The sequence below is a fragment of the Epinephelus fuscoguttatus genome, linkage group LG17 (genome assembly GCF_011397635.1).
Source record: "Epinephelus fuscoguttatus linkage group LG17, E.fuscoguttatus.final_Chr_v1".
Lineage (NCBI taxonomy): Eukaryota > Metazoa > Chordata > Actinopteri > Perciformes > Serranidae > Epinephelus > Epinephelus fuscoguttatus.
In genome coordinates, this window is record NC_064768.1 from 11,718,284 (window position 1) to 11,746,238 (window position 27,955).

The 27,955-nt window shown below is 40.3% G+C and overlaps 1 protein-coding gene across 2 annotated transcripts; it reads left to right on the top strand.

Moving 5' to 3' along the window:
* Positions 1-167: 167 nt before the first annotated feature.
* LOC125904451 (major histocompatibility complex class I-related gene protein-like) lies at positions 168-27,955 on the top strand. Of its 2 annotated transcripts, XM_049601848.1 has the most exons (9): positions 168-230; positions 732-832; positions 17,524-17,698; positions 24,036-24,314; positions 24,528-24,830; positions 24,908-25,015; positions 25,287-25,304; positions 25,406-25,466; positions 25,916-27,955. In XM_049601848.1, exons 1-8 carry the CDS (start codon positions 185-187, stop codon positions 25,459-25,461), a joined length of 1,086 nt encoding a protein of 361 aa, XP_049457805.1. In that variant the 5' UTR covers positions 168-184; the 3' UTR covers positions 25,462-25,466; positions 25,916-27,955. The 2 variants fall into 2 exon arrangements, with proteins under 2 accessions (XP_049457805.1, XP_049457804.1); XM_049601847.1 differs by lacking the exons at positions 168-230; positions 732-832; positions 17,524-17,698 and adding exons at positions 21,915-22,039; positions 23,264-23,539.

Consider the following 27,955-nt stretch of genomic DNA (forward strand, 5'->3'; position numbering starts at 1 on the left):
CTTAGAGGCCAGAGGGAAGTTTTTGTTCACCTACAAGGAGTTAATAACTGGTGAACACACCTCTTTTTTTTTCAGAAATCAAATGCTCATCCTATTAAACCAGGAAACATCATTGGACTATAGAAAAAGTTCATATCAGCTAACTCCACTTAGCTCTCCAGCTCAACTTCTTTTTCAAACCAGGATGAAGTCATTTTTGTTGCTCCTATTCTGTCATTTTTCATCTCCAGGTAAGAACATTTTAGACCTTTATTTTTAGCTCTTCCCTGTAACAGCAGTTTCATTTGACCTATGAGCTCCTGTGCAGAGTAGGATGTGTGTCCATTTACAGTATTCATTAGAGTATAGGAGTATACAGCCTGTCTTTCATAGACTACCCTTAAATATGTATGTATATGTATGTATATCTATGATTTGCTTAAACTCAATAAACACAATACAAGAACAATACCTTTAAAATGAACTTAAGGAAAAATGTTCTGTTGCAAGTGAGGAGCTGAGTGCTGTAATTGTTTCAGGAATACCATAATGAGGTGTGTCCTGTAACTAGCTTTTATACAGTTATTAGACACTGTACAATAAATTATTAGGGATTTACTATTTTTTCCTTTTTTTTGCTCATGCTGGTAGAGCAAAAATCAAATGCTGTGCTCAACAAACTGATGACTACTCATAATAATGCAACTATGCAACATAGTCTATGAATGTCTGAATGTCTATTTGTCTTTCAGTGAAGCACTCTATGAAGGTTTTCTACACTGCGTCCTCTGGAGTCCAAGAGTCCCACAACTTCCCAGAGGTTGTGGCTGTTATGCTGATTGATGGCGTTGTGGTGGGTTACTGTGACAGCAGAATCAAGACAGCATTACCCAAACAGGACTGGATGGAAAAATTAAGAGACAGGGATCCTAAGTTCTGGAAGTGGTACACAGGGGAGTGTACGGTGCACCAGCAGGTCTTCAGAGATGATTTTCTCACTTTGAAGAAACGCTTAAACCACACTGGAAGTATGTTCCTTTCTTCCTCAATAGTGTTGTCACCCAGAATTAACTGAATCCTTTGCCTCAGTCATATACAGAAGAGAAAGAAAAACTCACATGCTATACTTAGCTAAGGAAGACTGCTAAACAGGGTATCTCTTTCTGAAACTCTCCTTCAGTGGAAGCTTTTAAAGCAGCCTCGGGACAGTCTCATCTGTAGTTTCTAAAAAAAAAAAAAAAAAAAGAGGATATGAACTGTGTTAGGATGTCACTGTGTTTCCCAGCAGTCTCTGCCTCTCTGTCTCTTTAAGACGTCCGCACAGTCCAGATGATGACTGGCCTTCATGGGGCCAATCTCTCTCTCCCCCAGGTATCCACATTTTACAGAACATGTTTGGCTGTGAACAGGATGAGGAGACTGGAGATATCAGCGGTTTTCATCAATATGGTTACAATGGAGAAGACTTCCTTGTTTTTCATCTGGAGACACAAACATGGATTGCCCCAACACCTCAGTCTGTCATGACCAAACACATGTGGGACAGAGACAGATCCAGAAATGACCTTTGGAAGAACTTTATTCACCGTGTTTGTATTGATTGCCTGAACAAGCTTTTGGACTATGGGAGGAGCTCTGTGATGAGAACAGGTAGAATCACATGACCTGATGTAGTTTCATGTTATGATTATCATTTTATAATGTGCTTGTGACATTACTATGAATGTGCGTCAATATATTGAGACCTAAAACTGAAATGGGTTCTTTTGTCAATATTGTCAAACATTTCTCTCCCTCCCTCTCCCCTCTTTTTTAAAAAATCTGTTTCATTTTCTGACTTCTTAACCTTACTCCTCTCTCTGCAGACCTTCCCTCAGTGTCTCTCCTCCAGAAGTCTCCCTCCTCTCCAGTCAGCTGCCACACTACAGGTTTCTATCCAAACAGAGCCATGATGTTCTGGAACAAAGATGGAGAGGAGATTCATGAGGACGTGGACCACGGAGAGATCCTCCCCAACCATGATGGAACCTTCCAGATGAGCAGTGACCTGGACGTTTCATCAGTCCCACCTGAAGACTGGAGCAGGTACGACTGTGTGTTTCATCTCTCTGGTGTGAAGGAGGACATCGTCACCAAACTGGACAAAGCAGTGATCAGGGCCAACCAGGGTAAGTGGCTTCAACATCAGGCACATCCAGTTAAGTAGTGGAGACAAATGAATGTGAATGTTGTGTTGTGGTTCCAGTTTCTCCCTCACAGTTTCCTGCTGGTCCTGTTATTGGAGTTGTGGTAGGACTGGTGCTGTTGACACTCTGCATCACTGGACTCTTCATCTGGAGAAACAACAATCATGGTAAGGAAGAAAGATGTTTTTACTCACCATGAAGCCATTTCACTTTACTGTTTCAGCACAAAATGCAGACTACAAGATAATATTTAGGGGGGAGTCTGAAAAAGTGAATAAATGATGTGACCTGGCTAATATTCAGTATCTTGACAGAATATAGTACTGGCATTTGGCTCATGTAGTGAAAGTTTATCTCATATCTTTCAATGTGATATACCTGATAATCTCATTAACTTTTGATCTTAAATGTTTATTGATGTGATCATTCATATTACAGGTTTCAAGCCTGCAAACTGTAAGTATTATGTCAGATTGTCTGCGTTTCCCTCTCTCTCTTTGTTGAAATAAATACAGTTTATAGTTTTAAAATCAACTACTAACACTTTTCTTGTTTAGCTTCAGACTCTTCTTCCTCTCAAACCACTTCGGTCACAGACGCAGCTCTTGATTGATCACAGTGAGTACTTCATCATGTCGAATACTCTGTGCAAATACTGGGTACGCTTACATGCACACTAATATTCCACTGAATATGACAATATTCTGAATTTCAAAAAAAAGAATATATTGTGCATGTTAATGTAGTGACTGTATGTAGAATCTCTCCTTTGTTGCTCCTCCTGAAACTAACTTCCACATACTGACATATTGATATGATACTTTTTAATACTCTCTCTTTGATAAAACTGTGAATCCTTTAAGTGTACAAAAACTGTTGACAAGCAGCTGATTTTAATTATATTATACACTAAAGATTTCATAATTACACATTTTGGACCAAACATACTGCAAATAATATGAAAGCAAATACTGTATAATTCAAAAACTAAATCCAGGTCTTGTTGTATTTTTTACTCTCTCTCTCTCTCTCTTTACAGCTATCCAGTGAAGATAAGAAGGACCAGTCAGGAAGTCAAATAAAACTGGTCAAGTGTGTATTCACGATCAGATTTACATGTTTCAGGTGTCCAGTGTATAAAGTAAAGAATAATTATCTGAGAAGTAACAGAAGATTTGCTGATGCTGCTGTCCAGCTGTTTCTACAGACCCTTGGTAAAGAGTGATTACTTCAGCAGCTTGCAGAGACCAAAGACATTAAGAGTGAAACCAGAAAGAACACAGAATTATTTTTCCAGGAAGACTTCTTGGGTTTTCAGACATGTACATTTCTACTTTTAAGTTACTGGACCTGTTTTTACTTCAGTCGCCTTTTGCTTTTTTGGGGGAAACAAAATATTGTACATTTTGCCGCCTTTTAGTTTTAGTTGTTGCTCTTTAAAGTTGCAATACAAGTTTAGCTATGATTTGTTGCGGCTGAACGCAACCATGGTTTCAGCCCAACAAAACATAGCAAAACATCTTTGTCAATGTGTTATGTGTGCGACCCACTGTGGGAGATTTAAAAAGCAGCTGATAGCAGTTGGCAGCTAACTCAAAGAAGAAAACATCTGCAAATAAGGAAAACAATGATGTCCAGGAGCTCTTTACCCTGTCACTTTACCTTCTGTCACTACTGTACACCAGTATCATTCAACCCATCCTTCTCTACTGTTCCCCGTTTCTACAACATGCTGTCCACCACAAACAGAAACAAACTAACAAAAATAACACACACCGCATCCAAAATTATCAACCATCCCACACCCAACCTCACAGAACTCAACCACCGATCTGTCACATGTCTCGCACGAACTATAACCAATGACTCGGATCACCCTCTCAACCCACACTTCACACTGATGCCGTCTGGGCGCAGATACAGGACCCTGAGATGGAGACGGGCACGTTTTAACAAGAGCTTTGTCTCGACTGCCATCTCTGCACTCAATGTGTTTGACAGTCAATGTTTTGCATTGTATTTTAGAATCATTATTGTTAAATAAAATTACTGTAAAGTCTAAATGCATTCATGTATGTGGGAGTTTTTTTCTGTTGTCAGAGAAAGTAGGTGTTGCAACTTCTGACCTATGAACTTTATTTGCCAAGCTTTGTCAGAGTCAGATGTTTTGTGGACACACCATTTAAAGTGGTCCTCAGACTTTTTTTCCAATAACATACCCACTTTGTTTTTTGTTTTGTTTTTTGGTTTTGTTTGTTTCTTTTGTCAGCCAAGAACCCCTGACTAGATCAGAGCATTTTTTGTAGAAAAAAACCCCACTACAGCACACTGCTATCAGTGTCTGATTTACTAAACTGTTGCACTCATAATTTAGTGATATAACTGTTTTAAGAATAATGCATGACTGATATTTTTTTAAAGTAACATTTCAAAATCATCTCATGTACCCCATGCAGTACTCCAAAGTACCCTGAGGGTAAAAATGTGGTTATGTTTAGGCACAACTTCCACTTAGTTATAGTTAGGAAAAAAAACATATTTTGGCGTAAAATATTTGGTGAAACACAAGTAGCTGGAGACACGGCCACTTGTAGCTAAAAAAAAAAATCCAGCTTGTTGTTTGTCTTGAACATTGGTCTGCCATTCCATCCACCACCCCCTCCACTTCCTGATGACAACATCAGCTTATATCCTACACCGATCAGCCAAAACATTAAAACCACTGACAGGTGAAGTGAATAACTTTGATTATTTAGTTCCAGTGCATTGTTCTGCTGGGAAACCGTTGGTTCTGGCATTCATGTGGATAGCACCCTTGGAACAAATAATCAAAGTTATTCACTTCACCTGTCAGTGGTTTTAATGTTTTGGCTAAATGGTGTATGTCACTTTAGAAACATTGATATGAAACATAGAAATGTAACATATCTGTGGTGTGCAGAAACGGACAATGCCAACATTTTCTCCTGGCGACTGGGCTGGTCTTTTTTACAACCCAGGTCTCTGTAGGGAAAAAGAAGCAACACAGAGGAGATTCAAGTCTGACAGTTATTTATTGCAGGAGCAAGAACAAAATTAAACATGTTAGAAAGGAGAAGAGGCTAAATTTTGCATGTTACACGATACAATGTGTTTTGGACTTTAGCAGCAGACAAGCACAGACGGAGCTTCACTGAAAACAGGTAGGAACAGGTAACAGACTCTCAAACACAGAACCGGAAAATGACTAAAAATAATTTTTAATCTTGACGAGTAATTAACAGATGAACACGCCTTACACTCAAGAAAAAAAATATTCCCATCTCGTTAAACCAGGAAACAGCTTTGGACTGAAGAGGAAGTTACATCAGGTGACTCTGCTTTGTTCTCCAGCTCTACTTAATTTTCAAAACAAGATGCATTTATTTCTCTTGGTCCTTTTTTGTCATGTTTCATCTTCAGGTAAGAGGACATTTAAAGATTTTACTTAAACCACTGATTTAGCTTAGTTTGATTTAGCCTGCAAGCTCCTGTAGAGCTGGATAACACCATAACACCAACTCTATTTCTCTAAGTGATTAATTCATAAAGTTAACATGCAAAAGATGTTTCTTCAAAGCATCTTTCTTTCAAGACTACATACAATAATTTAAATAGGTATTAAATGATTCATATGAAATTTAGTAAACAGATCTTGTTGCAAGTGAGAAGGTAAACACTTTCAGTGTTCGAGTGACTTCAAATTTCAGGGATACCATCATGAGGTGTGACCTGTAAGTGCTGTCTTTTTATAGAGCTGTTGGAAACTGGCCACATAATGCTTGCTCTTCAAGACACAAATACTAATAATAAGAATAGGGCTTTGGAGTAGTCTTGTTCTTTACTGAGAAAATTCTGTGCTTAAGAAACTGACAACCAGTTATCCAGAATGACGTCAGAAAAATGCAAATCTATGACCTGAAAATCTCTTTGTCCCACAGTGAAACACTCTTTCAGGGCTTTCTTCACTGCATCTTCTGGGGTCCAAACCATCCCAGAGGTTGTGGCTGTTGCGCTGGTTAATGGCGTTCAGGCGGGTTACTGTGACAGCAAAATCAAGACAGCATTACCCAAACAGGACTGGGTGGAAAAATTAAGGGACGGGGATCCAAAATACTGGAGGATGTACACAGAATCATGTGCGATGTACCAGCAAATCTTTAAAGAAGAATTTAACATTTTGAAGCAGCGCCTAAACAAAACTGGAGGTATGTAACTGTTTCTCCTGAATACACAGTCAGACACACACACATTACTCAGACTGAGGAGAGGAAGAGAATATTGTTGGACTGGTCCACCGGCTGCAGGGTCTCAGTGGGTGTAATGTTCAATCCAGGATCAGGTTTTATCTGCTGGTCGGGACTCCACCTCAGTGTGTGTGTGTCTGTTCCTGCAGCTCACATGAAGCCACAGTACCTTCAACAGTGGAAACAAACTGTTGGTGTCAGTGAAGGCAGTGTGTCTCTGTGGTGAAATGTGAACTGTGTTAGGATGTCACTGTGTTTCCCAGCAGTCTCTGTCTCTCTCTCTCTCTCTCTCTCTCTCTAAGACATCCACACTGTCCCAATGCTGATTGGCTGTAAGTGGCTTTCATCAAACCAATAACAGCAGGAGGTGTAGATCGTCTATTTTGTTCTCTATGGATCAGTGTGCCTCTGTGGTAAAGATGTGGTATCAACTAGATGACCGGACTGTGATCTCACTCTGGTTTACTGGAGTCTCTGTTTCTGCCTCTCAGATGTCCACATTCTACAGAAGATGCATGGTTGTGAATGGGATGATGAGACTGGAGAGGTTTATGGATATCAACAGTATGGCAGTGATGGAGAAGACTTCCTAACATTTGACTTCAACACAGAGATATGGATCGCTTCAAAACCACAAGCTGTCATTACCAAACACTTTTGGGACAGACAAAAAGATAAAAATAAGTATTGGAAAGACTTCTTCACCCAGGTGTGTCCTGACTGGCTGAGGAAGCATCTGAACTATGGGAGGAGCTCTCTGCTGAGAACAGGTAGAATCACACGACCTGATAGTTTCATGATGAAATAACAATGTACAGAACAATTTTCAGTCTCTAATGTACAGTTATGTTAAAGATAATGCCTGAGGATGTGTCCATTATCAGGAATTAATGGCTGATGGGGAGGTGTGCGCATTGGACAGTTAATTACATTTAATATCACAGAAATGCTTTTGATACTTAAGTACGCTAAATATCAGATGCTTTAACACTTTTACTTTAGTAATGTTCTAATAGGTGACTTAAACTGCAAATTCATCTTCTGGTAAGATATCTTTACTTCTACTTCTACTTCATCCACCACTGTCTACCACAGAACAAAGTAGGAAATAACAACAGTAAACACAATTAAAATAGAACAGAAAGAATAGCCATATGCAGGCTACTTATGTACTTATGGTAGGAACACAAATATCAAGTGAAAATGAGGCAGACAGAACAAAACTGTGTCATAGTCATAGCAGCTGGAATGTGGTGCATCTGCGTCTGGTAGAATTGTCCCTCCTGGCTCCCTTATAATCAAGGTGGCAGTAAAGATGACGAAAATGGTTGACTTATTCATCTTGTATCATGCCTAACTTCAGTGCATCATAAAATATCGAACATGGAATAATCTACTAATGCTCTGGTTTAGAATGTGACCGAACTTTTCTACTGGTGTCAGTTTTTGAGCCACAAACTTTGTGGCTCAAAGAAGGCCAAAATGTGGCCTGCAACAGACTTGCGGACCTTACTGACCGGTTAACCAGGTTTTTTAACCATCTGGAATCACTGCGACCATGAGCATACAGTCACAAGTGTGTAATTTGCGAGATTAGCTACAAACAGATGGATACACACACACGCAAACAAACGCATCATACTGGCAGCAGTCATGGCAGCTTGTGTGTTACAGTCTCCATCCTGTGGTGTTCAGAGGATGGGGCACTGATGGACTGCACTCAGTGTTGTAAATAGATTGTAAACAAAACTGTTCCTGTTGCTATGGTTACTCATATTAGATACAGGCTGATACTATCAAGTGCAACACACACCGCCGCCCATCAAAACGCCCACCTCCATTATATTCTCTATGAACAAACCATGGAACAAACCCACACCGGCGCCAGCCGATGCACCGCGCCGCTCTGCCCACCGCTCTATTTCCAGTGGGGCCGGCGCTGCGAGAAAAGCCTTTTATGTACGTCTCAGCCGCCGTAGTATCACTGCCCACGTTATTAAGTTTTTCGAATTTTTAATAAGACGATTTTGATAAGAAACAGAGATATTGGATAAAGCGAGATACCCCACTCAGCTCACGTCCTGATTCAGTGACGTCGGCGCCACGTCCCCGTAGGAGACTTGCGGCAGCTCTGAATGTATTGTCGTCAATGAGGAAAATGAATGTGATCACAATTTATGGTCAATTCTTTGGCTCTGTAGTCACTAAAGTAAATATTGGGTTCATTTTCCACAAGCCACACATCTTACCAACATTCTGACACTAAAGCTGCATTTTTCATCCACACAGATCAAGAGAAAGTTAACTTTGTTTGAGCCCTGTCCGTCTCAGAAAACAGTGAGATCTTGATAAACAGGCGGTAAAATCAGGCGCAAAATCACAGTTAGCTTACAAACAGTTATTTACCGCTGGTAATAAATAAAAACTGCCCGAGCTTTGTGCAACAATAGGCTGCAAGAATAATAGGAAGAATGTATTTTCATTCCCAAAGGAAGCAGACAGGTAAACTAGTGTCACTTTCAGTCAGCACTGTGGGTGGGCCAGCTGTCACGTCAGAGATTGAGGGAGAACAGGCTCTGATTGGAGGGAGAGCTAACCACACCCACTTAGGAGACAGGAAGAGTAACCGTTCTCTTAACATTGGATAAGCCTACGGTGGGGTATCTCCTTTATCCAATATCTCTGTAAGAAACTCACCCGTAAAATCCAAGTTGTTGTTGCCTCAAAGTTTTTCCTCTTCTTCTTCCGTTACTAGCAGTTGGCAACCGTTGGCAACTAGTGAAGGTACAGCCACCTAGCGGGCTGGGGTGGGAAATACACTTTAGTGTCGACGGTGCTGCTGCGCACCGCTGCCAATGTGTGTTGGGGGCCAGCATTTGACGGCCACAGCGCCGCGCCGGCGGCAGTGTGTGTTGCACTTTATGTAGCCAGCGCATTCATTTAGAATGGTGAATGAACTGTTTCACCGGAACTACATAGTAGGTGTCCTCGATCAAGTTTTACTTTTTAAACACATTTCTGTCTGTCTGTCTGTCTGTCTGTCTCTGCAGAGCTTCCCTCAGTGTCTCTCCTCCAGAAGTCTCCCTCCTCTCCAGTCAGCTGCCACGCTACAGGTTTCTACCCAGACAGAGCCATGATGTTCTGGAGGAAAGATGGAGAGGAGATTCATGAGGACGTGGACCATGGAGAGATCCTCCCCAACCATGATGGAACCTTCCAGATGAGCAATGACCTGGATGTGTCATCAGTCCCACCTGAAGACTGGAGCAGGTACGACTGTGTGTTTCATCTCTCTGGTGTGAAGGAGGACATCGTCTCCAAACTGGACAAAGCAGTGATCAGGACCAACTGGGGTAAGTGGCTTCAACATCAGGCACATCCAGTTAAGTAGTGGAGACAAATGAATGTGAATGTTGTGTTGTGGTCCCAGTTTCTCCCTCACAGTTTCCTGCTGGTCCTGTTATTGGAGTTGTGGTAGGACTGGTGCTGTTGACACTCTGCATCACTGGAGTCTTCATCTGGAGAAACAACAATCATGGTAAGGAAGAAAGATGTTTTTACTCACCATGAAGCCATTTCACTTTACTGTTTCAGCACAAAATGCAGACTACAAGATAATATTTAGGGGGGGGAATCTGAAAAAATGAATAATGATGTGACCTGTAGTGAAAGTTTATCTCATATCTTTCAATGTGATATACCTGATAATCTCATTAACTTTTGATCTTAAATGTTTATTGATGTGATCATTCATATTACAGGTTTCAGGCCTGCAAACTGTAAGTATTATGTCAGATTGTCTGCGTTTCCCTCTCTCTCTCTTTGTTGAAATAAATACAGTTTATAGTTTTAAAATCAACCACTAACACTTTTCTTGTTTAGCTTCAGACTCTTCTTCCTCTCAAACCACTTCGGTCACAGATGCAGCTCTTGATTGATCACAGTGAGTACTTCATCATGTCGAATACTCTGTGCAAATACTGGGTACGCTTACATGCACACTAATATTCCACTGTTATTCAGAATATGACAATATTCTGAATTTGATGCAGGTCAAAAAGCAGAATATATTGTGCATGTTAATATAGTGACTGTGTGTAGAATCTCTCCTTTGTTGCTCCTCCTGAAACTAACTTCCATATACTGACATATTGATATGATACTTTTTAATACTCTCTCTTTGATAAAACTGTGAATCCTTTAAGTGTACAAAAACTGTTCACAAGCAGCTGATTTTAATTATATTATACACTAAAGATTTCATAATTACACATTTTGGACCAAACATACTGCAAATAATATGAAAGCAAATACTGTATAATTCAAAAACTAAGTCCAGGTCTTGTTGTATTTTTTACTCTCTCTCTCTCTCTCTCTCTTTACAGCTATCCAGTGAAGATAAGAAGGACCAGTCAGGAAGTCAAATGATACAGATAAAACTGGTCAAGTGTGTATTCACGATCAGATTTACATGTTTCAGGTGTTCAGTGTATAAAGTAAAGAATAATTATCTGAGAAGTAACAGAAGCTTTGCTGATGCTGCTGTCCAGCTGTTTCTACAGACCCTTGGTAAAGAGTGATTACTTCAGCAGCTTGCAGAGACCAAAGACATTAAGAGTGAAACCAGAAAGAACACAGAATTATTTTTCCAGGAAGACTTCTTGGGTTTTCAGACATGTGCATTTCTACTTTTAAGTTACTGGACCTGTTTTAACTTCAGTCGCCTTTTGTCTCTATACGTCATATTCTGCTTAAGAAATCGTAATACCAAACTCAAACATGTTAACATTTGTTTTTGACAAGACATTACGTAGTAACTGTCTTCAGTACATGCATGTTAGTTTTTAATGTACTTAGTTGTTAACTGATTTACACTGGTGAACTATAAAACATCAATGTGTTAGTCGTAGTTCTCAGATGCTAATTACATATAATAATAATAATAATAATAATAATAATAACACATCAGCGCCTTTCAAGACACTCAAGGTCACTGTACATAGAGAATAAATAAAAGCAACACAGCAGCAATAATGAAACATTCAGAAGTTAGCAGCAGGCAATGACATTTAGCAGTGATAGGCTTGTTTAAACAGATATGTTTTAAGGTTGGATTTGAAAGTGTCCGGGGATTGAATATTTCACACATATGTTGTGTTATGTGAACATATGTTGCAGAAATGGTCTCCACTTTGCACCAGTTCAAATGGCAATAGGAAAAAGTTGTTATCATTTAGGGTTTTTTTTTTACTTTTTTTTGGTAAACAAAATATTGTATTGCTACATTTTGCTGCTTTTAGTTCTAATTGTTGCTCTTTAAAGTTGCAATACAAGTTTAGCTATGATTTGTTGGGGCTGAACGCAACCATGGTTTCAGCCCAACAAAACATAGCAAAACATCTTTGTCAATGTGTTATGTGTGCGACCCACTGTGGGAGATTTAAAAAGCAGATGATAGCAGTTAGCAGCTAACTCAAAGAAGAAAACATCTGCAAATAAGGAAAACAATGATGTCCAGGAGCTCTTTACCCTCTCAGCAGAGGACAAGATCAACCGCCATATAACAGGGACAGAAAATGATAGTTATTGCCCTGTTATGCCATTGTTATCATTTATAAATTGCTGCTGACTTGCATGTTATATGTCACACTACAGACTGTTGTCTTACATGTCACGCCTGTCATGTCTCTCTCATAGTTACTGTGTGCCCTCTACAAACAGACTTTAAGACTTCAAGTCCTCCATGCAGCCACATCTGAAGCCTGTTGTAGAAAAGCGATTTCAGATGAAAAGAGGATTTTCACAGAACTAAAGGAGACTGACAGATGTCTTCCTGCTATAAAAGTGAAGAAGTGACCATACATGATGTGTATAATATTTAAATATAAACATTTTATTTCACACTGTAGGATTATACTCCACATTTTGTGAATTTTTCATTCATTCATTCATCTTCTAACCGCTTCATCCTCTTGAGGGTCGCGTGGGGGCTGGAGCCTATCCCAGCTACATCGGGCGAGAGGCAGGGTACACCCTGGACAGGTCGCCAGACTATCGCAGGGCTGACACATAGAGACAAACAACCATTCACGCTCACATTCACACCTATGGACAATTTTAGAGTTACCAATTAACCTAGTCCCCAATCTGCATGTCTTTGGACTGTGGGAGGAAGCCGGAGTGCCCGGAGAGAACCCACGCTGACACGGGGAGAACATGCAAACTCCGGGATCGAACCGGCAACCCTCTTGCTGTGAGGCGACAGTGCTAACCACCACACCACCGTGCCGCCCTTTGTGAATTTTTATGAATCTTTATTTTATTTGCTATTTGTTATGCATTTATTCATTCATTTACACTGATGCAACATTGTGTTTCCTGTTGAAGTTTCTAAGCATGTTAAATGAGACAGACAGTGATGGTGGTTGGGCTCCTGAGTGGGTCATAGCATTCATGAAGTTTCCAATCAAGTCAGTTGTACTAGCCACTGTTGTTTAGCCTGAGCAGATATAATGAAACTATAAAGCAGCAGAGTATCGGCTCTGTGCCTTGGACAGTGAAAAATTTAAAGGCAACTTAAAGATGTGTTAGGTGAGGGTTAAAGAATGGTGTCACCTGTCAGAAAAGCACAGCCGCAGGACCTGATGAATCAATACTGAGCTTCCATTGCAATTTTTGCCTAAGATTTGGCACATTATTCTGTGTATTGATAACCATAAATGAATGTCAAATTCAAATGTATTTCTCTTTCTGATGTTTTGCTTTTCAGTGAAGCCCCCAATAAATCTTAAAGTAATCTTAAGTAAGTAAGTAAGTAAGTAAATTTTATTTATATAACACTTCTCACAGAGAGGACTCACAAGTGATGGTTAGAATCTTGTGCTGGATCCTGAAATTAACAGGGAGCCAGTGCAGGGATGCCAGGACTGGAGTGATGTGAGTGAACTTATGAGATCTGGACAGAAGCCTGGCGGCAGCATTCTGTACTAGTTGGAGGCGGTCTAATGAAGTTTTATTGAGACAGGTGAAAAGAGAATTACATTAATCTTGACATGAGGAAATAAAAGCATGGATGATCATTTCTAGCTCGGAATAAGTTAACATGGATCTGAGTTTGGAAATGTTTTTGAGGTGGAAAAAGCAGGAGCGAGTGACAGTTTTGATGTAGTCATCGAAGAGCATGGCCTGATCAAATGTGACCCCAAGGTTTCTCAACTTGGGGTGCACATTTGCACTGAGGGACCCTAAGCAGCTGGCCACTTTAGATGCTGAGGCATCAGGTGCAATAATTAAAATCTCAATTTTAGCTGCATTGAACTGAAGGGAGTTAGTAGCCATCCAGTCCTTAATTACATTCATACAATCGTACAGTGAGTCAATTCCATCGGTCCTATCAGGCTTAAAAGAAAAATGTAACTGGAGGTCATCTGCATACATATGGTATGAGATACCTTCAAAATTGCTGATGACATCTCTGAGAGGGAGCATGTATAGCGTAAAGAGGATAGGCCCAAGCACTGAACCTTGGGGCACCCCGCAAGAAAGGGGGGCAGACTCTGATTTATGAGAGCCAACAGCCACAGAAAAGGATCAATCAGACAGATAGGATTTAAACCAATGAAGAGCGGTCCCTGAGATTCCTCCCCTGTCCCTCAGCCTGTCTAAAAGGATGTGGTGATCAACAGTGTCAAAGGCTGCACTGAGATCAAGCAGAACCAGGATAGTGGATTTACCGGCATCAGAGGCCATCATGATGTCATTGGAGACCCTGAGAAGGGCAGTTTCTGTAGAATGTAACTGACAATAACCGGACTGAAATTTATCTAAGATATTGTAACTGTTCAACGCTGTCACTAACTGGTACGCAACTGCTTTTTCTAGAATCTTAGATACAAAGGGCAGCTTGGAAATGGGCCGGTAGTTACTAAGAACATCGGGGTCCAGATTGGGCTTTTTGAGAAGCGGCTGAACAACCGCTTGCTTGAAATGGGATAGGACACGACCAGAAACCAGTGAGCTATTGATTATGGAGAGCAGAGATGGACCAATAGTGCTGAAAACATTTTTCAGCAAAGTTGTGGGCAGGCTATCCAGCGGACTAGAAGAGATCTTCATAGTGCACACAAGATCTGCTAAGTCTTGTAAGGAGACAGGTGAGAAATTGTCAATAATTGACTGTTGTTTGGGAGGATAAGGTAGGGAGGAGGAGGGTGTTATACTGGCCTTGACACTGGCAACCTTATTCACAAAAAACATTAAAAAATTGCTACAGTCCTCATCAGAGGACACAGGTAGAGCAGGCGGTTGCACACCAGTAATGCTACTTATAGTGTCAAAAATGACCCTGGGATTTCTCTTGTTGGAGATCATGAGATTTTTAAAATAAGAGGCTCTGGCTACCCTAACAACAGAATTGAATTCAGCTAACAGTTCTTTAAAATAAAGACGATGTACATGAAGCTTGGATGATTTCCACAAGCGCTCAGCTCTCCGACATTTACGACGAAGGCAGCGGATGTCGTCGTTCAGCCAGGGAGTGGGATTAGCTGCGGGGATAGTTCGAGGCTTTAAAGGAGCAATCTTATCAAGAAGAGCAGAGCAGTGTGAGTTAAAAGTTAAAACTGGAGCGTCAACATCAACATTAATACTAACAGGCTGCACCACCCTGTTAAAAGCGAATGAGAATTTCTCTGCCAAGAGGTTATTTAAAATACGGGTGAGTTTTGTACGCTTGCTGGTTGAACAATCAGAAATAATAGACAAATTAAACAGGATGCAGTTGTGATCAGTGACAGGCAACTCCTCAGAGACGATACAATCAATGTCCAAACCAAGTGTAAAAACAAGGTCCAGCGTGTTTCCCTTAATGTGTGTCGGGCCATTGACATGTTGCACAATACGAAAAGATTCGGTGAGATTTATAAAATTATTAGCAAAGGAGTTTGTGGTGTCATTTACAGGCAAATTTAAATCCCCAAGCATTAAAATTCTTTGAAATTTAGTGATGGAAGCCAAAAAGTCACTGAATTCAGCCAGAAAGGCGCCAATAATACCAAGAGGGCGATAAATTAAAATACAGTAAAACGGGTTAGAGCGGCCAGCTTTAGAAATAAGCAGTTCAAATGAGGTAAAAGTTCCACAATTCACTCTCCTCGAGGAGAAATTGTCTTTGTACAACAAAGCAAGGCCACCACCGCGGCCAGTGGTCCTTGGGGCACATATGAATGCGCAATCAGGCGGGCATAGCTCCTTCATGGACACATAATCTTCATCCCTTTGCCAGGTCTCGGTGAAAAACATGAAATCTAAATCTCTAGCGATGAAAAAAATCATTCAGCGTGAATGATTTGTTACTGATCGTGCGAGCATTCAACAATGCCAGCTTAAGAGACTTGGGACCAGCTTTGCAGACAGATGATTGTGACAGTGGTTGCAGATACCGGAAGTTGTGGGTTGTGTGGTTTTGACGTTTGTGATGTCTGTTGTTCATTACTACGGGCATGAAGGTGGGAGTTTGTGGGACAGTAGAGACCAGCCCAGTAGTTGGGGCAATAGGAAAGCAGGAGGGATTGTCTGTAGAGGTTAGTGGCAGCTGGAGCCTGTAGCGGGAGCTGCGGGAGGTCTACAGAATGGCCCCGGCCCCATAAAATTACCCCGAAGTTCCTGCGGTGGAAATGGGCCTAATGCTCCGTAGAAGAAGAGGCAGGCACTGAGGAGGGGGTGTAGCACGTAAACAGTCACACATGTGTGAGTGGCGTTGTGTGTACAGTATGCTGTATGTTGGCTGCTAACACGTGGCTTCCTAACTTGCTCGGGTGAAGTCCGTCATGTCGATAAAAGGAGGGGCAGTTCCAAAATAAGTTAAAATTGTCAATGAAATAAAACCTGTGGATATTGCAGGCGGTTCGGAGCCAAGACTGGAGTTGAAGGAGCCGACTGAACCGCTCTGCGCCGAGGCCGAGTGTGGGAAGAGGGCCGCTGATGAAGATTGACATCCCGCAGTTTTTTAAGGCAGAAAACAGACGGTTAAAATTGCTCTTTAGCAGCTCAGACTGACCCCGGACCACGTCGTTGGCTCCGATGTGCAAGATCAGACGTTTAATGGAGTGTGGAAATGATTGCAGTAGGTCCGGGAGTTTATCTCTGATTTTTGTGACAGTGGCTCCTGGAAAACAGTGGGTGGTGGAATTAAAAAAGCGAATGTTCCTGGTTATGGAATCACCCACTATGACGGTGGTTGGGGGGAACAGTGCAGAGCAGCCTCCTTCACGATCCTGCGCCTGGAGGAGGAGGTCGTGGACCTGAATGGGGGTCCCGAAACAGACCCCCCAACCCCTCGGGCTGCTGGTAGTGAATCAGTCGAAGGGCAAACGGGAGGAAAATGGACAGTACCTTAATATAAAGCGTTACCAAAAATCCTTATATCTGCCCCATTTCCTTGTTATATCTGATCATTCAGATAGTTATATCTTCACTGTCTGCTTTGTGTTATTTTGTCTGATGCACTGAGTTTTATGTCTTCAGTTTTCATTCTGTTGTTGAACGTGTCTTTGAAGTCAGCGTCTTCAGCAGATTTTGTTTCATTTTCAGTTACCAACCACACAGTTCATTAAAGTATGAACTAAAGTATGATTTTGAACTACCTGGACCATAGTTGATTATTTCCATTCTGTTAGTTTATTCTTATCCACTACATTCACACAAGATGTTTTATTTATTACTTCTTGTTGTTGCAAGTGAGGAGCTGAGTGCTGTAATTGTTTCAGGAATACCATAATGAGGTGTGTCCTGTAACTAGCTTTTATACAGTTATTAGACACTGTACAATAAATTATTTTTAGTATTATTAATTATTTTTTGCTCATGCTGATAGAGCAAAAATCAAATGCTGTGTTCAACAAACTGATGACTACTCACAATAATGCAACTATGCAACATTAAACATGTTAACATGTAGTTTTAAAAAAAACTGTGAACCTATTTGTCTTTCAGTGAAGCACTCTATGAAGGTTTTCTTCACTGCGTCCTCTGGAGTCCAAGAGTCCCACAACTTCCCAGAGGTTGTGTCTGTTATGCTGATTGATGATGTTGAGGTGGCTTACTGTGACAGCAGAATCAAGACAGCATTACCCAAACAGGACTGGATGGAAAAATTAAGAGACGGGGATCCTAAGTTCTGGAAGTGGTACACAGGGGAGTGTACGGTGCACCAGCAGGTCTTCAGAGACGAATTCATCAGTTTGAAGAAACGCTTAAACCACACTGGAAGTATGTTCCTTTCTTCCTCAATAATGTTTTTGTCACCCAGAATGAACTGAATCCTTTGCCTCAGTCATATACAGAAGAGAAAGAAAAACTCACATGCTATACTTAAGTAAAGGAAGATTGCTAAACAGGGTATCTCTTTCTGAAACTCTCCTTCAGTGGAAGCTTCTAGAGCAGCCTCAGGACAGTCTCGTCTGTAGTTTCTCACAGGAAGAGGATATTGTTGGACTGGTCCACCAGCTGTAGGGCCTCAGTGGGTCAGGTTTAATCTGCTGGTCAGTACTCCACCTCAGTGTGTGTGGAGGTAAAGTGCTGGTCTCAGTGGAGGCCGTGTGTCTCTGTGGTTAAAAAAAAAAAAAAAGAGGATATGAACTGTGTTAGGATGTCACTGTGTTTCCCAGCAGTCTCTGCCTCTCTGTCTCTTTAAGATGTCCACACAGTCCAGATGATGACTGGCCTTCATGGGGCCAATCTCTCTCTCCCCCAGGTATCCACATTTTACAGAACATGTTTGGCTGTGAACAGGATGAGGAGACTGGAGATATCAATGGTTTTCATCAATATGGTTACAATGGAGAAGACTTCCTTGTATTTCATCTGGAGACACAAACATGGATTGCCCCAACATCTCAGTCTGTCATGACCAAACACATGTGGGACAGAGACAGATCCAGAAATGACCTTTGGAAGAACTTTATTCACCGTGTTTGTATTGATTGCCTGAACAAGCTTTTGGACTATGGGAGGAGCTCTGTGATGAGAACAGGTAGAATCACATGACCTGATGTAGTTTCATGTTATGATTATCATTTTATAATGTGCTTGTGAAATTACTATGAATGTGCATCAATATATTGAGACCTAAAACTGAAATGGGTTCTTTTGTCAATATTGTCAAACATTTCTCTCCCTCCCTCTCCCCTCTTTTTTAAAAAATCTGTTTCATTTTCTGACTTCTTAACCTTACTCCTCTCTCCCCAGACCTTCCCTCAGTGTCTCTCCTCCAGAAGTCTCCCTCCTCTCCGGTCAGCTGCCATGCCATGCCATGCCATGATGTTCTGGAGGAAAGATGGAGAGGAGATTCATGAGGACGTGGACCACGGAGAGATCCTCCCCAACCATGATGGATCCTTCCAGATGAGCAGTGGCCTGGACGTGTCATCAGTCGCACCTGAAGACTGGAGCAGGTACGACTGTGTGTTTCATCTCTCTGGTGTGAAGGAGGACATCGTCACCAAACTGGGCAAAGCAGTGACCAGGACCAACTGGGGTAAGACTTCTATCAGAAGAGACAGGTGTGAGAAAGATGCATTTGCTTTAATTGTCCTGCGGTTCATGATTAATGTTCTGTTCCGTGAAGAGTCGGCACCATCAAGATGGTTTTCAATTAGCCAACAGGTGCAAATTTATGTGTCAAAGCTGCCCACAAAAGTGAAGCTCTAAACAAAAGTGTGGTTTTATGTTGGTTTAGCTTTTATCATCCAGTTCAGTTAAGATTTTAACGATATATTTTTTTTTAATTTTTTTGTTTTATTATTTCAAACCAATGCACGCCTGCATGTGTGGACAGGAGGCATTATTAAATAGATGGATGTACTTCTACTGCTACTGCTTTGTCCATATGGTCTTAGACTTATTGTTGTTTATTTGTTCAACAGAGAAGGCTTCTGACATGACCATTCCCATCACTGCTGCAGTGACTGTTCTTGCTGTCATCCTCATGGCTGCCACTGGAGTCATTGTCTACAGAAAGAGGAGAGGTAAGAGAGGAAAATGGAGAAGTTATCTTAATTTGGATTTGCAGTTTACAAAAAGAAAACTGACAGACCAGACTGACAGATTGTGTCATGGAATTTTTTCAAGTGGTCAGATCTTAAACATCAGGATAGATGGCGATGTGGTAATGCATCTGTTGTGGCTATGTTAGATTGATGACTGTAACATGACAATGATGAAACAGATTATACTTTGTTTTAGTACCTTTCACACCAAGGTTACATTCAAGCCAACAGATTCAGCTCCCTTCTCACTCTCTAACATACTTCTCACTGTGGAGCTTGGCCAGGGAGAATATGAACTTAGGCTCTTCTGATCTGTGTGCTGAATAAGACCCAGGAAAGAGCTCATCCTCTCGGTGATGGTTTGGAGGCGTCAGAATTCCATGGAGACTGTTTCAAAACCAGTTAAATACTCATTGTAGCTGGGGTTAAAAAAAATTGCCAAACAAACCTCAATTAATTTTATGAAGCCACCAACGGAAAGACTGTAGCATGATGATAAAAAATGTATCAGGCAAAGGGTAGAGAGACAAAAGATAATTATTTAACGTGAGTAGGAGAATGAGCAAAAGAGGCGTTCAGATTCAGTGGAAAAAATATATATTCAGCCATTTACGACTTTTACAACTGAAATTATTTGTTATCTCTTTTTGTTTCAGCTGAATGTCCCCCATGTCGTGAGTAAAACTTGTACTCTCTCTATTTTATGTGGTCTGACATGCATTTGTATCAGAATCAAGATTAAGTTAGTGAACCAGGTCATTGATTCTGACCGATGAAGATGTCTTTTTGGTCTAGATAAAACATCTCAAGCTGGCCCTGTTTCAGAAGCTTCTCATACTGAAAACTTTATGGTGGATCTGTAGAGGCATTCTGAATGACCAGCCTCTGCAACAGAATGTAGCAGCTGTTTAACAGCAGGTCAGTACAGGATACATGGAATAACAGTGTGTTTTTCCTTACAGCTCCTGATGAGAGCTCTGAGCTCTCTGAGAAACTCAATCCAGAAACATGATTTGCAGACACATCAGGGACACTGTGAATTACTTCAAATGGGATGCAGAGCAGTATTGACTCCAGTGAAGCAACACCTGAAATTATAAGATTCCGACAACAAACCTTTATTTTAAAACCCCTGAAAACTTGCTTTAAATCTTGAGTATCATATTGTCTTAATATGAGGTTTTCCCCGAGAAATACACCAGAAAAAGTGGGGTTGTTATTATTCAGGGTCTAGACTAGACTTGTAAATGTCAGTATACATTCACAACAATAGGTGGCGCCAAATATCCGTAAAACAAGTGTTTCCTTTCTGACTAAAGCTAGCCACCAACCCTCACAGTCAGCTCACAGTGCCAGGTGCCTGAAAGATGAAGAGACTTAGTGCCATCTCACCACAAAGTGGCTCAAAAGTTGCCAAGTTGTGTTGTGTGTTGGTGTGGTGTCATCAGATTGGACAGATGTTGCTGAATTCTGATTGGTGTAAGGAAGTTTGATGAGGTGAAAAGAGAAACAAGCCTATGAGGCACAGATACTCAAAACTCTTTTACATCAAAGGCTGACAAAGTGTTTACTTTTTGTTATATTGTGACACTGACTTTATAAAATGATGAAGACAAAGAATTCAAACAAAGGGCGATACTTTCAAAGCACAGAGGGTAACTGAAGACCTCAGCTTACAAAATCTTGAGTATGTGGTTATGTGGAATTGGAATATTTACAGTGATAGGTTTGTACTCTAACAGCCTGTTTGTTGTACTCATTCACTTCCCTGTATCTGTACATGCCTTGTAGTGTACATGCCTTTTCCTAAAAAAAAAAATAAAAATCTAAGACCACTACCACCCCAGTGGAGTAGAGGTAAAAACAATGTCTCTGTATATTTCTTTCAAATTGTGCTAATGGTTTTGCTAGATTCTCAACCAACACTCAGCATGTTAGAATGTCTGTGTTTGACAGCCAATGTTCTGTTTTTAATTTACAATCATTATTGTCAAATAAAATTACTCTAAAATCTAAAATGCATTCATTTCTGTGGGGTGTTTTTTCTTTCTGTTGTTTTTGTTACAGAAGTTATCTGTAGGGGAAAGGAAGCAACACAGAGGCGGTTAAAGTCTGAGTAAGCAAGTGAGAAATCATGTGGTCAACTTCTATTATTGGAAAACCAGGGTGGGGTGAGAATACTGTGCTGCACACGTCCATCAGTAGCCACAAAGCTTTAATAGTTTTAAATAATTAATTGTTTAGATATTGGGGAGGGTATTGCATTTGTTTTAAGGAGTGTTAAAATAAAATATTAGAAATGCTGGATGCCCCCCCTCCCACCCTCAATAAATGTGTCTAATTCAGTTGGGTCATATACAGTCTAAGAGTGAAACAAGTTTTTCAACTTCTGTAAAACCCACCCATCCCTCTTCAGAACAGAAACACTCTCGTCTCGAGGAAAAAGCATTGGACGGATTACAAAACAGCTGAATCAGCTCGGTCCTCAGTCCGACACATCTTAATCAAAACGAGATGAAAAAAATACTGTTGTTGTTTCTCTTCTGTCGTGTTTCATTTCCAGGTAAGATCTCATTTTAAATCTTTGCCTCACTTTCCACTCTGCTCTGTATCTTGTTGTCTTGTTCCTGCATAGCTCTGAGACACACCTGCAGTTTAGTTTCCCTTTTTCCCCAACTTGAAAAGACTATGTTTTGACTGGATCGTACGCAGGGCTGTGCCTGACCAATTTGGCACCCTAGGCAAGATATTTGCTGGCGCCCCCCGACTCACGGTCCGGTTCAAACCTCGGTTTTCAAAAACTACTGAAGAAACATTTCAAAAACTTCCCGAAAAATGTCTGGAGTTTATTAATTATTAAACAAATGTTGCACTGCAATAAAGAACATGAACATTACTTAAGTTATATTAACTTACAGTTCACAATAAATAAATAAAAACTTGTTAATCTCTTAACAGTCTACATTCTCTAAATAATCTTTTTTCTTCACTGGCAGTTTGTGTGTGGGAGCTGTTAATAAGTGCATATTGATAGTTTATTAATCTTTATACGACACTGTTCCCACTTTAGATCCGGTAGCTGCAAAGGATCATTATTTACTATTAATAAGTGCATAATTAGGCATTTATTAACCGTAATATGGCATTTATATTAACTTCTTATAGTCTCATTCATGTTAATAAACACCTTATTAATTTCATCTTATAGGGTCTTATAGTGTCTTATAAACCAGTAATAAATGTGGTTATTATTCTATAATTAACCCTTATAAATCATAATTAATGTAAATAGACATCTTACTAATATTTAGTATAGGTTTATGAACTGTTACCAAAGTTTCTATTAAGTGCTTATAATGCTTCTATAAGCAATAATAACTCTGTCATTTAGTTTAAAAAAAACTTAAAGTATGAACTAAAGTATGATTTTGAACTACCTGAACCATAGTTGATTATTTCCATTCTGTTAGTTTATTCTTATCCACTACATTCACACAAGATGTTTTATTTATTACTTGTTGTTGTTGCAAGTGAGGAGCTGAGTGCTGTAATTGTTTCAGGAATACCATAATGAGGTGTGTCCTGTAACTAGCTTTTATACAGTTATTAGACACTGTACAATAAATTATTTTTATTATTATTAATTATTTTTTGCTCATGCTGATGGAGCAAAAATCAAATGCTGTGCTCAACAAACTGATGACTACTCACAATAATGCAACTATGCAACATTAAACATGTTAACATGTAGTTTAAAAAAAAAACTGTAAGCCTATTTGTCTTTCAGTGAAGCACTCTATGAAGGTTTTCTTCACTGCGTCCTCTGGAGTCCAAGAGTCTCACAACTTCCCAGAGGTTGTGTCTGTTATGCTGATTGATGATGTTGAGGTGGCTTACTGTGACAGCAGAATCAAGACCGCATTACCCAAACAGGACTGGATGGAAAAATTAAGAGACGGGGATCCTAAGTTCTGGAAGTGGTACACAGGGGAGTGTACGGTGCACCAGCAGGTCTTCAGAGACGAATTCATCAGTTTGAAGAAACGCTTAAACCACACCGGAAGTATGTTCCTTTCTTCCTTAATAATGTTTTTGTCACCCAGAATTAACTGAATCCTTTGCCTCAGTCATATACAGAAGAGAAAGAAAAACTCACATGCTATACTTAAGTAAAGGAAGATTGCTAAACAGGGTATCTCTTTCTGAAACTCTCCTTCAGTGGAAGCTTCTAGAGCAGCCTCAGGACAGTCTCGTCTGTAGTTTCTCACAGGAAGAGGATATTATTGGACTGGTCCACCAGCTGTAGGGCCTCAGTGGGTCAGGTTTAATCTGCTGGTCAGTACTCCACCTCAGTGTGTGTGGAGGTAAACTGCTGGTCTCAGTGGAGGCAGTGTGTCTCTGTGGTTAATAAAAAAAAAAAAAAAAAAAAAAAAGAGGATATGAACTGTGTTAGGATGTCACTGTGTTTCCCAGCAGTCTCTGCCTCTCTGTCTCTTTAAGACGTCTGCACAGTCCAGATGATGACTGGCCTTCATGGGGCCAATCTCTCTCTCCCCCAGGTATCCACATTTTACAGAAAATGTTTGGCTGTGAACAGGATGAGGAGACTGGACATATCAGCGGTTTTCATCAATATGGTTACAATGGAGAAGACTTTCTTGTATTTCATCTGGAGACACAAACATGGATTGCCCCAACACCTCAGTCTGTCATGACCAAACACATGTGGGACAGAGACAGATCCAGAAATGACTTTTGGAAGATCGTTTTTCACCATGCTTGTATTGATTGCCTGAACAAGCTTTTGGACTATGGGAGGAGCTCTGTGATGAGAACAGGTAGAATCACATGACCTGATGTAGTTTCATGATATGATTATCATTTTATAATGTGCTTGTGACATTACTATGAATGTGCGTCAATATATTGAGGCCTAAAACTGAAATGGGTTCTTTTGTCAATTGTCAAACATTTCTTTCCCTCCCTCTCCCCTCTTTTTTTAAAAATCTGTTTCATTTTCTGACTTCTTAACCTTACTCCTCTCTCTGCAGACCTTCCCTCAGTGTCTCTCCTCCAGAAGTCTCCCTCCTCTCCAGTCAGCTGCCACGCTACAGGTTTCTACCCAGACAGAGCCATGATGTTCTGGAGGAAAGATGGAGAGGAGATTCATGAGGACGTGGACCATGGAGAGATCCTCCCCAACCATGATGGATCCTTCCAGATGAGCAGTGACCTGGATGTGTCATCAGTCCCACCTGAAGATTGGAGGAGGTACGACTGTGTGTTTCATCTCTCTGGTGTGAAGGACGACATCGTCACCAAACTGGACAAAGCAGTGATCAGGGCCAACCAGGGTAAGTGGCTTCAACATCAGGCACATCCAGTTAAGTAGTGGAGACAAATGAATGTGAATGTTGTGTTGTGGTTCCAGTTTCTCCCTCACAGTTTCCTGCTGGTCCTGTTATTGGAGTTGTTGTAGGACTGGTGCTGTTGACACTCTGCATCACTGGAGTCTTCATCTGGAGAAACAACAATCATGGTAAGGAAGAAAGATGTTTTTACTCACCATGATGCCATTTCACTTTACTGTTTCAGCACAAAATGCAGACTACAAGATAATATTTAGAGGGGAGTCTGAAAAAATGAATAAATGACATGACTTGGCTAATATTCATTACCTTTACAGAATATAGTACTGGCGTTTGACTCATGTAGCGAAAATTTATCTCATATCTTTCAATGTGATATACCTGATAATCTCATTAACTTTTGATCTTAAATGTTTATTGATGTGATCATTCATATTACAGGTTTCAAGCCTGCAAACTGTAAGTATTATGTCAGACTGTCTGCGTTTCCCTCTCTCTCTTTGTTGAAATCAATACAGTTTATAGTTTTAAATTCAACTACTAACACTTTTCTTGTTTAGCTTCAGACTCTTCTTCCTCTCAAACCACTTCGGTCACAGACGCAGCTCTTGATTGATCACAGTGAGTACTTCATCATGTCGAATACTCTGTGCAAATACTGGGTACGCTTACATGCACACTAATATTCCACTGTTATTCAGAATATGACAATATTCTGAATTTGATGCAGGTCAAAAAACAGAATATTTTGTGCATGTTAATATAGTGACTGTATGTAGAATCTCTCCTTTGTTGCTCCTCCTGAAACTAACTTCCATATACTGACATATTGATATGATACTTTTTAATACTCTCTCTTTGATAAAACTGTGAATTCTTTAAGTGTACAAAAACTGTTCACAAGCAGCTGATATTAATTATATTATACACTAAACAGCTGGAACAAAGATTTCAAAATTCTACATTTTGGACCAAACATACTGCAAATAATATGAAAGCAAATACTGTATAATTCAAAAATTAAATCCAGGTCTTGTTGTATTTTTTACTCTCTCTCTCTCTCTTTACAGCTATCCAGTGAAGATAAGAAGGACCAGTCAGGAAGTCAAATGATACAGATAAAACTGGTCAAAGAAAGAACACAGAATTATTTTTCCAGGAAGACTTCTTGGGTTTTCAGACATGTACATTTCTACTTTTAAGTTACTGGACCTGTTTTAACTTCAGTCGCCTTTTGTCTCTATACGTCATATTCTGCTTTAGAAAACGTAAGACCAAACTCAAACATGTTAACATTTGTTTTTGACAAGACATTATGTAGTAACTGTCTTCAGTACATGCATGTTAGTTTTTAATGTACTTAGTTCTTAACTGATTTACACTGGTGAACTATAAAACATCAATGTGTTAGTCGTAGTTCTCAGATGCTAATTACATATAATAATAATAATAATAATAATAATAATAATAATACATTTTATTTATCAGCGCCTTTCAAGACACTCAAGGTCACTGTACATAGAGAATAAATAAATAAAAGCAACACAGCAGCAATAATAAAACATTCAGAAGTTAGCAGCAGGCAATGACATTTAGCAGTGATAGGCTTGTTTAAACAGATATGTTTTAAGGTTGGATTTGAAAGTGTCCGGGGATTGAATATTTCACACATATGTTGTGTTACGTGAACATATGTTGCAGAAATTGTCTCCACTTTGCACCAGTTCAAATGGCAATAGGAAGAAGTTGTTATCATTCAGTTTGTTTGCTTTTTTTGGTAAACAAAATATTGTATGGGGCGGCACGGTGGTGTGGTGGTTAGCACTGTCGCCTCACAGCAAGAGGGTTGCCGGTTCGATCCCGGGTGTGGGAGCCCTTCTGTGCAGAGTTTGCATGTTCTCCCCGTGTCAGCGTGGGTTCTCTCCGGGCACTCCGGCTTCCTCCCACAGTCCAAAGACATGCAGATTGGGGACTAGGTTAATTGGTAACTCTAAATTGTCCATAGGTGTGAATGTGAGCGTGAATGGTTGTTTGTCTCTATGTGTCAGCCCTGCGATAGTCTGGCGACCTGTCCAGGGTGTACCCTGCCTCTCGCCCGATGTCAGCTGGGATAGGCTGCACCCCCCCTGCGACCCTCAAGAGGATGAAGCGGTTAGAAGATGAAAATATTGTATAGCTACATTTTGCTGCCTTTTAGTTTTAATTGTTGCTCTTTAAAGTTGCAATACAAGTTTAGCTATGATTGATTGGGGCTGAACGCAACCATGGTTTCAGCCCAACAAAACAAGCAAAACATCTTTGTCAATGTGTTATGTGTGTAACCCACTGTGGGAGATTTAAAAAGCAGCTCTTTACCCTCTAAGCAGAGGACAAGATCAACCGCCATATAACAGGGACAGTAAATAATAGTTATTGCCCTGTTATGCCATTGTTGTCATTTATAAATTGCTGCTGACTTGCATGTTATATGTCACACTACAGACTGTTGTGTTACATGTCACGCCCGTCATGTCACAGAACTAAAAGAGACTGACAGATGGCTTCCTGCTATAAAAGTGAAGAAGTGACTATACTTGATGTGCATAATATTTAACTGTAAACATTTTATTTCACATTGTAGGATTGTATTCCACATTATGTGAATTTTTATGAATCCTTATTTTATTTGCTATTTGTTATGTATTTATTCATTCATTTACACTGATGCAACATTGTGTTTCCTGTTGAAGTTTCTAAGCATGTTAAATGAGACAGACAGTGATGGTGGTTGGGCTCCTGAGTGGGTCATGGCATTCATGAAGTTTCCAATCAGGTCAGTTGGACCAGCCATTGTTGTTTAGCCTGAGCAGATATAATGAAACTATAAAGCAGCAGAGTATCGGCTCTGTGCCTTGGACAGTGAAAAATTTAAAGGCAGCTTAAAGATGTGTTAGGTGAGGGTTAAAGAATGGTGTCACCTGTCAGAAAAGCCGCAGGACCTGATGAATCAATACTGAGCTTCCATTGCAATGTTTGCCTAAGATTTGGCACGTTATTCTGTGTATTGATAACCATAAATGCATGTCAAATTCAAATGTATTTCTCTTTCTGATGTTTTGCTTTTCAGTGAA

Bases quoted from the DNA above. Each gene is read 5' to 3' on its own strand.
- LOC125904451 (XM_049601847.1), top strand. From the start codon at position 21,991: ATGAAAAAAATACTGTTGTTGTTTCTCTTCTGTCGTGTTTCATTTCCA. The intron at 22,040-23,263 runs GTAAGATCTCAT...TTTGTCTTTCAG, and splicing joins CTGTCGTGTTTCATTTCCAG to TGAAGCACTCTATGAAGGTT. The intron at 23,540-24,035 runs GTATGTTCCTTT...TCTCTCCCCCAG, and splicing joins ACGCTTAAACCACACCGGAA to GTATCCACATTTTACAGAAA.